The sequence below is a fragment of the Cupressus sempervirens genome, chromosome 2, assembly GCF_028749045.1.
Source record: "Cupressus sempervirens isolate cs-2001-9-10 chromosome 2, ASM2874904v1, whole genome shotgun sequence".
Classification (NCBI taxonomy): domain Eukaryota; kingdom Viridiplantae; phylum Streptophyta; class Pinopsida; order Cupressales; family Cupressaceae; genus Cupressus; species Cupressus sempervirens.
Genome location: NC_143119.1, coordinates 433,571,479 through 433,584,348, shown reverse-complemented (window position 1 = coordinate 433,584,348; position 12,870 = coordinate 433,571,479). Strand labels below are relative to the sequence as shown.

Below are 12,870 nucleotides of genomic sequence, written 5' to 3'. Positions count from 1 at the left end.
TATAAGTATAATTTAAAAATTATTTTCTATTGACTTATTATAAATATAAGAATTTAAAAATATATTGCTATAAATTTTGATTTCACATTTAAAAGATACATCATTTTTAAAAATATTTATATTAATTAAAATATAATTAGTAAATACAAATATAATTAATGAATACAAATATAATTAAAATTTATTATTCTATTAAATGTAAGAATTAATTCAATTTCATTTAGAAAATTTATGAATGTACCAATTTCTTTGATATTAATTCTTATCTTTAATATATAAACTATTTAATCGTAGCTTTACCAACTAGTTATATTTAATGTGAGTTTATTTATTAGTTGTCTTGTATAATCTTACATTCATTGTACAAAATGTGTGTAAATACTTTAATGAGATATTAATAATTTGTATATCTAAGTGTGTGGTCTCGTGGAGGGGGGCTTGTGAGGTTTAGATTTTTAAGGACTATTTTAAGTGGCAAGTTCTATGGATTGTGTTGTGGAGTTTATGATTTAAAAGTTTAGCCCTATATTTCATGGAAGTGTGTGGTCTTGTGAGTTTTTAATGTAACATATTCAATTCTCTTACTAAATAAACAAAAATATTTAATAATTTTATTAATAAGAATTAGAAATTGTTATACTATTGAGAAGTGGTAGAAGAAAAGCCTAAGCTGGTGGAGCAATTTCTAGTCCCCCACCTTTTCTAATCTTGCACCCTAAAAAGTAGGAGTTGTTCTTTTTGGGGGAGAAAATTCCAATTAATCTTGTAGCAAACATTTTTTTGACTTCATGAAATCACACACTCCGTAAAAATAAACCCTTCAACCGCTCTCATTGACAGCACCTAACTTTGAAAACCTAAAAAAAAATGGACTTCCTACATTTTCCAGTAAAGACTCATAAGAACGGAGATAAATAGAAATTTTTATAATCATTAAAATTGAAAATAAAATCAATTTATAGAAACTTTGTCCGATTTTTTTAATGAATTGATTATTAATATTCCTGTCTGTGGTAGGAATTCTAATATATTATCAACCCTGCCTTACATGGTTACAGTCTATAAATTCCAGTAGATCCTTTGATCCTCCAAAATATTTATAAATGGGATATGCTTTGTTTCATTGGAATTGTCAAATGAATTAGAAGCACTCAAGAATACCGTCATTATATTTCACAACACTATACACTGTTCTAAAACGCTCGCCTAAATATATTACTCTTCCCGGTGGAGGCCAGCCCACATGCTGAAAAACCTATACAACTAACTGATAATGACAGAATGAAAAGAAAGAACGCCTGAAGATTCAACTTGAACATTTACTCCTAAGAAAGAGCACTTCAGTAGTACAAAGGTGCTGACGAAGAAGCTCATGGACCATCAAGTGAAGTCTCATTCTTCATGAGGGCTTTGAAATGCCCAGGACAGAAGAGGAAACACAGATTTTACCGGGAATACTTGAGAGAGAATAGGAATCAGCATCATCTGTCTTTTTTGAACGAGATGGCAAGGTGTTATTGTACAAACTAGATAAAGGTGAATGTAGTTTATTAAATTCAGATCCACTGACTGCTCTTTCAACAACTGAACCATCAGTGAATGGCGTTTCACAAAATTTCATTGCTTTCAGCATACATGCATCATCATGTAACTCAAATATACTGCAACAAGAAACAGGGTTAAAATACAAAATGAAAATTATCAGTGGCGATTCATAAGACTAGGACTCAACTTGTCCACTTTGTGAACTACAGTATCCATACCAAAGGCGCATAGAGAAATTGATGAGAAGGTTTACCTGTTGAAGTCAAAGTGAACTAGCTGCATATCTTCCGATATCTCAATGTCAACAGTTGCATGAGGATGTGTCTGCTTAGGCAGAAAACAACAAATTGAAAACAAAACTATAGACATTTAAAGGGCGGTGTCTGTTTGATTACAAGCATGTAAAGAAATTGATCAATTAAAATGGCAAACAGCTATTTGCCACGAGGTCTGAGTGGGGTTTCATTAAATTTATATGGCATGTTTCTTTATGAAAATTTATGAACATTTAGAAGACTCTCCTTTTCATATACTTTACACAAAATTGGAGATGGCATGTCAAATGATATCTCTAAATAGAGACATTAATGTCACGTAGTGAGCCACAATATATAAAAATGTGCAACCAATTCAAACACAAGAAATTTTAGGCAAAGAAGTTTGTCTCCTTGTAGAAAGGACTTAACAGAAAGCTAATTCCACATGACAAGCATCGGGCGTTTGATACATTGTACAAGAGATCTTCGATTAGGAACACATCAATCAGCCTTGATGAGATCCAATAAAAATGAAGAGATTTTTTAAATGATATAAAATGTGAATTTCTTTTATATTCGATGCTTAGATACAAATCTAATATCCAAATGAACAAATCCAGCTAATTTTAAGTACTTTTTTTGCAATATAATAAAAATAAATGATAATGGGAAGGAAAGTTCCTACTCTAAAAAAATAAAATATTTCATTCATGCATTTGACAGCGAAATGATGAAAGGAAAACTGGAGAAACTATTCTAGTACTGGTGCACTAGGTAGGGTCAGATAATTAGACCTTTAATTAGATACACCTTATCATGGAAATTTTCCAAATTTTCATTATCCTCAATAGGTAAAGGCATTGCCGCAGCAACTTAGTAATTTTCATTACTACAGTGTTCAGTACAAACACCGTATGGTACTTGAGGAACCTTTAGCATTTAGAGGGGCAATCAAGAACTCACTCTGGCTATATTTAGAATTTAGAAATACTCTTTTGCTGATAATTGCACAAAATGACCGTCATTTCACACGACCTCATTTTGGTAAGAATGCCCCTATTCATGAAATTCAGATGACTTGTGTCCATCCTATGTGTTTCATGTGCTATACTGTGAGTAATATTTTTCCGTACTTAAACCGCGTTTCAAAACATCAACTGAATTATCAAGGAAAGGGCAACATTATTAAAAATAAAACAAGAGATAAATATATGAACTATTTTTCATTTGGTTATCTTATCAACTCTTCTTTCTTTATAGATTTTTCAGATGAGTTTTCCACAATCCATGTAGAATTTAATAGATTGTATGTATGTTTGTATCGATGTTTTGGATCACACTCAGCAATCCATCGTCAAGAAGAGAGTGAAGAATGGGATTCCAGACAGTCTGAAAAAGAGGCAAAGGGGAAGACACAAGGACCAGAATATTTATTTGTTGGTTTTACTTTACTAAGTTTTTAATGGCTCTCTTTTAGTATTGTTCTAAATCATTCATTTTCCTTGTTTTCATTCTCCTTCACCCCCTCTTCCTCTCCTTTGTCTCCTCTCCTTTGTCTCTTGATCTCCAGTCCTCGTGTCCTCCCCTTTGCCTCTTTTGAAGACTATGTCTCCAATTCCGTTTTTCACTCTCCTCTTTCTGATGATGGATTTCTGAGTGATGCAAAATATCGATACAAAGACATTTACAATTGATTCCAAAAGCAATCTTTTAAAATCTTTCCCCAACACAATGTATAACAGGCATGAAATTGCAAATGCTTTTTCTGTTATAAGTGTACAAGTCCAGAGCATATGTTTAGATAAATTTTTGTGTCATTTATGATCGTACAGCTATCAACTGCACAGTATATCAGATGTAAAATTCAACAGGGATATGAACTAAACCCTCAAATTAGCTTACAAATAGTTCTGCTCTTGATTGATAAAGATGACTAACTATTTTCCATTTGATAGCTTTCTGAATTTTTGGCTCTTTAGAGAAAAAGCCGAGCACTGCAGATGAATTCTCGTTATAAATATAGAGAACTTATTGAGCTTAGTATGATAGTTCTGTGAAGAATTCAAATCATAAAAGCAAGCAAAGATCTTTATCTGTTTCTGTGAAGGAAAAACATAAAGAAACTAAATGATGATAAAAAGAGATAATGCTAAGTTACCAAATTCTTCCCTGAAAGCTCAGGGTCCAGTCCGGTCCAACAAAAATGCAGGTCTGGATGTGGTCCGTTCTGGATCTGGACAGAATCCCTAAATACACTGTGGGTTTTCTCTACCAGACCTGAGGCGAATTTAGGAGAATTCTGAGTGAATTTTGAGATCAGGAGCCAGACCCAGGAAGAATTTGACATGTTTTTGGGTTTTGTTTTTTGTTAAAGGTTTTTTGGTCTAATTAGGTCAACTCAACCCTCCAACCCTAAAATAGATCACTAAAAAGACTTAAAAGTTGAAACATATCCCACTTGTGCATATGTGAATGGAAAACAAAACTTCTTGCCTCTATTTGCTAAACTTTTTTGTTTGCTTGCCATTGCTCAAGGAATGTTGAAGGGTGATTATTGCATGCTCTAAGATGGTTTGTGAGCTATTCTGCATGGTTGCAAATGTTGAGAACTCCTCAAAGACATTGAAGAGGAAGATTTCAACAAACGATTTAGGTTTTTGTTAGTTTTTCTTTTACATTTTCTTTCAACAAAATGAAATGAACTCTCGAGCTCTCGAGTTCTAGTTTATATTTTTATTTTGGTTTTTGGTTTTGTATGGTGTTTATAGATTCATAGAATGGCAAGTACTTCTACCACTATGAGCTCCCGTTTCAAAAAAGACCTGAACTCTCAGCTATGAAAATATGTCGAAATGCTTCAGCGGCCACTAGGTGAAGCAGGTTTCCTTTGGATTTGTAGTCATTGCAAAGAGGAATTTAAAAGCTCTTATAGTCGAGTGGAAGTGTTTTTTTTCCTTTATCCCTTAGAAATGCATTAAGTTTTGTACAAGAAAGCCATGAGTTCGAGTGGAGCCTCGATAAAGCAGCTGAGAATGTAATTGTTCATCTTTTGGAAAGGTTTAGAAGTGGAAAAACATCAAAGACCTCTATGGATTCAATTTCCAAACAACAACCTCTAAAGGGTTGCCCATTCTTGCATTTTCCTCAAGAACTAGTGTCAAATAAGAGAGCAAAGGGTCCCTTAGAAATGGCATTTCAAAATGAGGCTAGATTCATTGTCGAGAAAGACATAGCTAAATGCATTTATGCAAATCGATTGACATTAAATATTGTTCGTTCACCGTATTGGCAAAAAAGGGTGAGATCAATCAATGAGGCTCCAAGGGGGTTCAAGGGTCTGGGTTATCAAAAGGTGCGCACCACGTTATTGAACAAAGAGGTGAAACATGTAGAGGATTCCTTAAAACTCATTAGGGATTTATGCATCAAAATATGTGTCCATTGTATCTGATGAATAGAAAGATACGAGAAATTGCCCTTTGGCCAATATTATTGTTGTGTCCATGAGAGGCGCAATGTTTTTGAGAGTAGAGGTTTGTGGAGGGCAAGAGAAGGGTGGTCCAATTATCGCAAGCATTATTTTCCATGTCATTGAGCAAGTTGGTCCTCAAATGTTTTGCAAGTGATAGGAGACAATGTCAAAAATTGTAGGGCTGTCAGGCTAATTGTTGAGGAGCGCTACAAACACATTTTTTGGACAGCTTGTGTTGCCCACTCGGTCAACCTAATGTTACAAAAAATTGGCAAGAAAGTTGACTGGATTAACAAAATGTCTAATGATGCCCGGGAGATCTAAATGATCATCACGAACCACCATATGTTGCAAGCCATATTTAGACGATTCTAGAGACTAAAGTTTTTGAGGGAAAGTTAAATTATTTAAAATTTAAATATGGTTTAGACATTATTTTAGTAAACTTTCTAAGTTTTTAATTTTGCTTTGATTTAATTTATTATTGTTGAGATCCATTTTGTCTCCAACACAAAAAAAAATTGAGATGCCTTGTGAAGGTTAAAGAGGCATTGTCTAGAGTGGTAATCGATTCTAGTTGGAGCATATGGAGGCAATGTAGCAGTACAAGGGAAATTGTCATTGAGGCAATGATACTAGATGACTCTTGACGGGATCATGCTGAGGACCTCCTGAGATATAATGAGTCAATATTGAGCATGTTCCGATGCATTGACTTGGATAGGCCTTTCTTAGGTGAGGTATACGACGGCATTGACTCCAAGATTGAGGATATGAAAATAACCATAAATGAGAAAGAGCGAGATCTTGAAGAAACATTCATCAAGAAACTAACAAAAATCATGGTGGAGAGACGGAACAAAATGACTAACCCTTTGCATCTTCTTACCTTTGCATTGAATCCCAAGTGCAATAGTTGGGCGATCCTTAATCAAAGTAGCACTAGAGTTGCTCCATATAGAGATCTTGAAGATGCTCATGAATACAAGGCAGTCATTTGTAGACTATTTTTCTATCACATAAGGCCTATAGTGAGGTCTGAATTCATCAGTTATGCAAGCATAAATGATTGTGGTCTTGATTTTCTTTAAGAGAAGGAAGGTGTTGATACTCATAAAAGGTGGTACTTCCATTGAGAAATATACCAGCACCTACAGGATGTTTCCATCAAAGTTTTATCACACGTAATTTTTTATATCTTAAAATTCAAATTTCCAAATTGTTGTTGGTGAATATTATATAATTTTTATTTGAAATATATATTCATAACTCTTAACTTTAATTTCAAAATTGAAAATCTTGATAGGTTGCTAGTTCATTTTCATCTGAGAGGAATTGGAGAATATCCTCCTACATCCACTCAGTAAACCACAATAGACTACAGTCCAAGAAGGTGGAAGGCTTGGTCTTTGTGCATTCATATTCATATTGGAGGCTCCTCACACACAAAGAAAATACCTACATAAAGGGAAGGCAAAGCATTGGGATGTTGAACTAGAATGTGCGGAGTTGGATTATTGAATTTCACACCTTGGTGCACTTGGAGTTGATTATGATCATGAGCTACCTAGTGGTCACAAGGCTGCTCCTGGGGCTGACATTGCTAGTACCAATGCCAGTGGCACAGTTTGTGTTTCTAATTTGCCATGGTAGGAGAATAATGATATGTTTGGTGATTTTTTCTGATATTTGATCAGTAATGACTGATTGTTAATGTTGACATTATTATTTTTGAACTGAAATATTGATATGGTGGTGTAATTTTGGGATTTTTCTATGTTATTTGGACTAAAACATTAATATATATGGTGGTGTAGTTTGCTATCTTAATTTACTATTAGCATAGTGGTGTATTATGAACTTATTTGCTTCTGCCTATATATATATATATATATATATATATATATATGGGAACCCAAATCCACTCATAAAAAAATTTGATCAAACCAACGAACCTAAATCTCAAGCCCAAATCCAAATCCAAACTGGAAGAAGCAACATAGAGATAATGTGATAAAGGTCCTATTCCATCATAGAAGACCAGATAGTGCTTCTAGGCATCAGGACCAGCATAACTAACACCTACTGTGTGCTAGGAATATTAAATCTGATTTGTCTGGACTCTCGGATGGTGATATTATATTATTCTTTCAATTGCAAAGATAGCATAGATGTTTGAAATAGTCCTCAATGAATGAAACACGTAGTGAATCACAGTGAAACCAATCAGAAACAAAAATGATCTGCTTTCTGATTATAGCTTGTACTAAAGATATATCTGGTAACCAATAATGTTCATGAGCACATAAAAAACGAGGTGAACCTTGAGCTCAGAAGATGAAAATGTCAAATTACATAGACAAGCTTCAAGAATTGAATGAATTATTGCATGCCAATGAAAATTCAAAAGAGATGACAATTTGCAGTCAGTCATTATGCAAAAAGCACTGAAGTTAAGATCAGTACCTTCACTAATATAAATGGCAATGCCACACCTCCAGAAGGATGATTTCCTGACTTAGATACCCTTTCATTCCGCAAAACTAAATTTTGAAGACCTGTTACCTTTAGCCACAAAATAACTATACATCAGTAGCATACATGAAAAATATTTTCTAGTTCTTGACATGATTTGCAAAGAACTTTATAGTTAAGCAATTCTATTGTTCAAAAAGAAAGGTCGTGGATGTACAATTACTAAAATTACTCAAATGTTTACCTGCTCTTCAAGTTCCTGTAGATAAGCCCTTTTTTTGTCAAGCCGAGTTATAATCTGCTTTCGCTCAGTCTGTAAACATAAAACAGTTGAACCTTTGTGTCTAAATGCACCATACATGCAAAACAATTGCAAGTCATCATTCGATAAGAACATAAGATCTTGTTTCTTTAATCTTCTTCGGTACAACACATAATAAATATACCTAATGGATTACCATTGCATAGAATATAATCTGGAATAATTTAACAGAGGAAGCAAGAAAACCTTCAGTTGTTCAATATCATTCAGATGTGCAGTAGGTAAACCTTTCCACCGAATCTCCTTTTTGTCCTTAGTTATTATGTCCATTGCCATGAGTACATTCAGTGCATCATAGACCCTCCTACGAATGTTCTTCTCATCATATTGTTGCTGTAAAGTTTTTGTTATCTATCAGACATCCTGATATAACTTCTAGACATTAACCCAAATATGAGATTTAAAGATCAACTGAACTGTATGACAATTGAAAATGCATCAATAGATCTAAGAATGGGAAAACTGAATATATCCAACCTGATCTTGGGAAACAAGTGTGCTGTTTGGATTCATAAACTCGGCCACTAATTCAGATGCAACCTGGATAACTAAAGCAAGTTATCAAATGTGAGTGGTATAAACTTTCAAACTATTTTCAGCATTACATTCAAAAAAACAGCTAAGAAAATAAATTAATGCTATATGATGAATTTCTAAATGTACACTTTCTGACCCCTTATTTGAGATTCTACATGGAAAATGCTGATTCTGTAATTCAAAATTCTGGCATCTATGAATAAAAAAGATTTGTACTTTTTGATAAAAACTATATATATATATCATGATATACTTCTGCCACCCAGAATGTGTGTACTTTTCTCAACTAAAAGTGCACAGGGTGTGTTTGACTTCAAAAGGAAAAAAAGGCTGCACTGGTGCATACTCGGCAGGATAGGAACAAACATGTTACATATAAATTATGAGTCGAAGTTATAGAAGAATGACAACATTGATTGATACTAGTTATGCAGAAAAAAAATTGCAAGCTGTAGTAAAGCTAAGTGTTCTAGAAGATATGTGGCAAGACATCACAGAATATAGGAGATGAATTTCCCTGTAGGAATCAAAAGGATGTTTTGGGGAAGGATGAAATCCAAAGAGGACATCATTGGTCAAACAAAGAGTATCTTTCTTGATGATGATAAATGAAAAAAGATGTTTACAGTGATTCTTGAAGAAGTAAGGGTGTTGGAGGATCATTATATTCAAATTGTTCCCTCAAAAGGACCGATTGAGCTGCAAGAACTTTACAAGTGTTGTTTCCTTGGACTGAATCAAACTCAGAGGTAATAGTTCCTATTTTGTAATTGAAAAAAATATTTGCAAAAATCTGAGGCTGAAGCACATGAGCAAGTCTGCCAAACTGTTTATCTTAAAGTTGCATTGTTTTAAGAAAAATGCAGGTTTGAGCCTTCGAGGTTCCAATCTACATTGAATCCCTTTAATCAAACCCTCTTAAGTAGAACCCCCAAAACTTTGAAACCCCATTTACTTCAACATCTGGACGATCAAATGAAGACATCTAAAGACACCATTTGCATGTACAGGGTCAGCTTTCCAAAATGTATAATATGATTTTTTTTGATATATTATAGTTTTTTTTTCATGTAGGTCCACTACAAAAAAATGATGTCTATTAAAGGGAATAGGAAAATTACACAACTCCGAAAAGACATTTTTGTTTCAAAACAAATAGTAATAAATTCCATGGAAGGTGGTCAAATACCAGTCTTTTAATTAATATGTAATTGGAACCTGCATGATCTCTTGATGTCTAACGAGCATGGATTGTGATAAAGTACCTCTTGTAATAGAAGGGTTGATAGGATCAATAAGAAAGAAAATAAATCTGTAAAAGTGGAAACTCACAACAGGGATGATATCAAGTGACAAATAATGTTCTTCTGTTGCTCTGTAGTGATATTTCCTACAAAGCAATACATTTTGAAAAAATGCTTTAGGTTAAAACTTTTATTCTTTTAGCTAACCAGTTAAATAATGAAGGACAGGATAGGCACAAAACTCAAATAGTTGCTAATCCTTCTTATAATCTAGATCAATAATGACAATCGGTTGATGCCTGCTTGTGGTAGACAATATTAGCAAGCAGGAAAGGAACAAACTGTATTAGTCATAGTCAAGATGAAACAAAGTCCTGTAAGAACAGAAGAAATACACAATTTTAAAAATCTTTGGTTATGTACTTGCCTCATTATATGTTGTCCAACCTTTGCTCTCAACTTTCTTACAGACTGCATTGCAACACAAGTACAGTCAAATAAAAGCCAACAATATGTCCTAACAAGATGAAACATAAAATTAAATATTCTGTATAATTCAAAGATAACATGTAAATATAATAAAAGAAAATACCATGGAAAATAAACTTTCCACTTTCCCTCAACAATACTATAGAGTGCCATCATCATTAATCAGATTGGATATTAATAAGTTACAGGGTTTATATAAACAAAAACTTAAAAGAAGATATTATAGATGTAGAGTTTTAGAAGTTATAAAGCATTGTATTTCATATCATGCAATTTCATTTTAGCAAGCACCTTTCAAGCTGAAGTGTCGAAGTCCTCTCCCACCTTGCTCTCCGATAGTCAGTCTGTGAATCCGTCTTCTTTTCCTCCTCCTGTTCACATTACAAAAATAATTTAACCTGTAAAAAGAGTGACACATTCCAGCCCTTTCCAGCCGATTCCTTATCAATATTTTCACTGTTAAGGCATGCTGTAACCTCTGAATGCATGATTAGGCATTAAACATATGATCACCAATTCTTGAATTACTCATCCTTTATAATTCGGCAATGAGGGAGAGGAGAAAGGGAGAAAAAGGAGACTCACGCTACAGGAGTACCGGGATACTCAAACTCGTCCCCTTCTGGGTGGTTCAATTTAACCATAGCATTCTTTGACGTATGTGTGGCCATCACCACATCGCCTTCTCTTGATGATGTTCCAATGCTGCCGTTATCAACGGAAACTAATGGAACTGAAGGAAATATGTTGAATTGTGAATGTCTGGTAGGTATTCCATTAAAGGTGTGCCATGAATATTCTTTTGTCACTGGCCATAGCTCTGAATTACAGTTCTCATCTGAATCTCTCCCTGCATAGATTTATAAGTAAGTTTGTGCTGTTTATTGGTTCTAAATTGGCATTTAACAAACATGATCCATCAGAAAAAGAGTTTAGTAAAAGAGAAAAATGAGAATAATAAAGAAAGTTCAAAGAAACTAGAAGACCGATCGAACGGATATTGTTGCTATTGGAAGAAGGATTTCAATATAGTCCTTAGTTGGGCAGAGCAAACTCTGTTGCTAAGTATTCAGAGACTATTTCACTTTTGGCGTTCGCAAGGCTAAGGTGATTCCACCTGTGATTGAATTCGATCCCTAAATAATCAGAGTTGCCAAATCATTCAATATTGGCGGATAACTACTTATCAAGAATCTTTCACATTGTGGAGCTTTGAACATGGATGTCATGATAAGGATGGATTGATATTTTAGTCCTAAGTCTCATCGGCCCTAAATCAAATCAACAAACCAAAACCAGGACAGCTTTACAATGAATGCACTTAATGGCCTTATAGGGATCTGAGTTACTAATTTAAAGTTTTAAACCCTGTAGGATGTTTGTTCTCACCTGCTTGCTGAGTACACGAAATCAAACCCAATAACTTGGATCCAAAATTAGTGTACAAGCGAGATAACACAAATCCAAGCCCCAGGTTAGAAAACCAAATCCTCCTACGGATAAAAGAGACGCTTAGCATTTGCTATTTTCTAAGGGTTGAGATCATCGATAAAATCTTGATATAAGTGTGATAAATGATTTGTGATCAGAAACAGCTTCATAACACTAACGCCTCTGCAATAAAAATTAATTAATACAGCATATTATTCAGCAAATAAAGCTGATAAATGAGATAAACTTACCATTTGGCACAGTAATGATCCCATTCTGAATAATGCCCAGACTCTGAGCATATTCATATATACCAGCTTTGTGAAGTTCCCGTATAAGATCATCCTGCAGACAATTCTCGTTTGATACAGAAAGAGTCTGTGATATCCTTCCATGAGCATCTCTACCGTTGATCATTGTCTGGTTTGAGTCTGCGCCCACAATCGAACATTTTAGACCCAATTTTCAAATTACAAAAGTAGTTCGAATCCATTGGTAGAACATCCTATCTTGTCCGCCATCAAATATCATAGTCCTTTCCTAGTTAGTATGTGCGTATAGCTCTACTAGTAACGAAATTCAAATTGAAACTAACCTGCAGAAAAAATGGTGGAATATTGAAAGTGAAAAAGAAAAACGCCCACAAAGATCCCTGGCCAGATGACGATGATGTGTAGATTAGTATGTAATTGGGTCATGCTAAAACAAATTCCAAACAGTTAGAAGGAGATACAGTTTTAGAACACTGTTTACAGTTTAGAGGCATGTTCTAGTCACTGGTAAAAACTTCCGCCACCAAATCATTTCTTTTAAAAGTGTATTTACCATATCATTTCGTCTGCCTGGATAACTTTTTCAAATTAATTATAATTTAAGACGGGAAATGTTTTCATATATTTAAAGCTTTTTCAAAATCATAGATATTCTCTGTGGATTTGACTCGTGTCGAATTTTAGACATAAGATGCCAAATGAGGCCCAGTTTACACTGTACGAAATAGTATAAATTAAATCTGCACTTTATCAAGGGAGTTCACACCAGTGCTTGAAATTCCGTGGTATCCTTTTTGGGTAATATATATTAAATTGTTTTTCTCTA

At 34.1% G+C, this 12,870-nt stretch overlaps 1 protein-coding gene across 2 annotated transcripts; it reads right to left on the bottom strand.

The window, feature by feature from the left end:
• Window positions 1–955: 955 nt before the first annotated feature.
• On the bottom strand, window positions 956–12,640 carry LOC149572943 (transcription factor-like protein DPB). Of its 2 annotated transcripts, XM_089814061.1 has the most exons (12): window positions 12,526–12,640; window positions 12,368–12,424; window positions 12,024–12,203; window positions 10,927–11,191; window positions 10,633–10,712; window positions 10,280–10,323; window positions 8,549–8,611; window positions 8,258–8,404; window positions 7,994–8,062; window positions 7,741–7,839; window positions 1,799–1,869; window positions 956–1,661 (listed from the first exon to the last, which is right to left on the bottom strand). In XM_089814061.1, exons 1-12 carry the CDS (start codon window positions 12,536–12,538, stop codon window positions 1,400–1,402), a joined length of 1,350 nt encoding a protein of 449 aa, XP_089670187.1. In that variant the 5' UTR covers window positions 12,539–12,640; the 3' UTR covers window positions 956–1,399. The 2 variants fall into 2 exon arrangements, with proteins under 2 accessions (XP_089670187.1, XP_089670186.1); XM_089814060.1 differs by having other exon boundaries at window positions 12,368–12,559.
• Window positions 12,641–12,870: the final 230 nt, after the last annotated feature.

Bases quoted from the DNA above. Each gene is read 5' to 3' on its own strand.
- LOC149572943 (XM_089814060.1), bottom strand. From the start codon at position 12,470: ATGACCCAATTACATACTAATCTACACATCATCGTCATCTGGCCAGGG. The intron at 1,870-7,740 runs GTACTGATCTTA...CTGCCTAAGCAG, and splicing joins TGCCATTTATATTAGTGAAG to ACACATCCTCATGCAACTGT. The intron at 1,662-1,798 runs GTAAACCTTCTC...TTCTTGTTGCAG, and splicing joins GTTCACTTTGACTTCAACAG to TATATTTGAGTTACATGATG.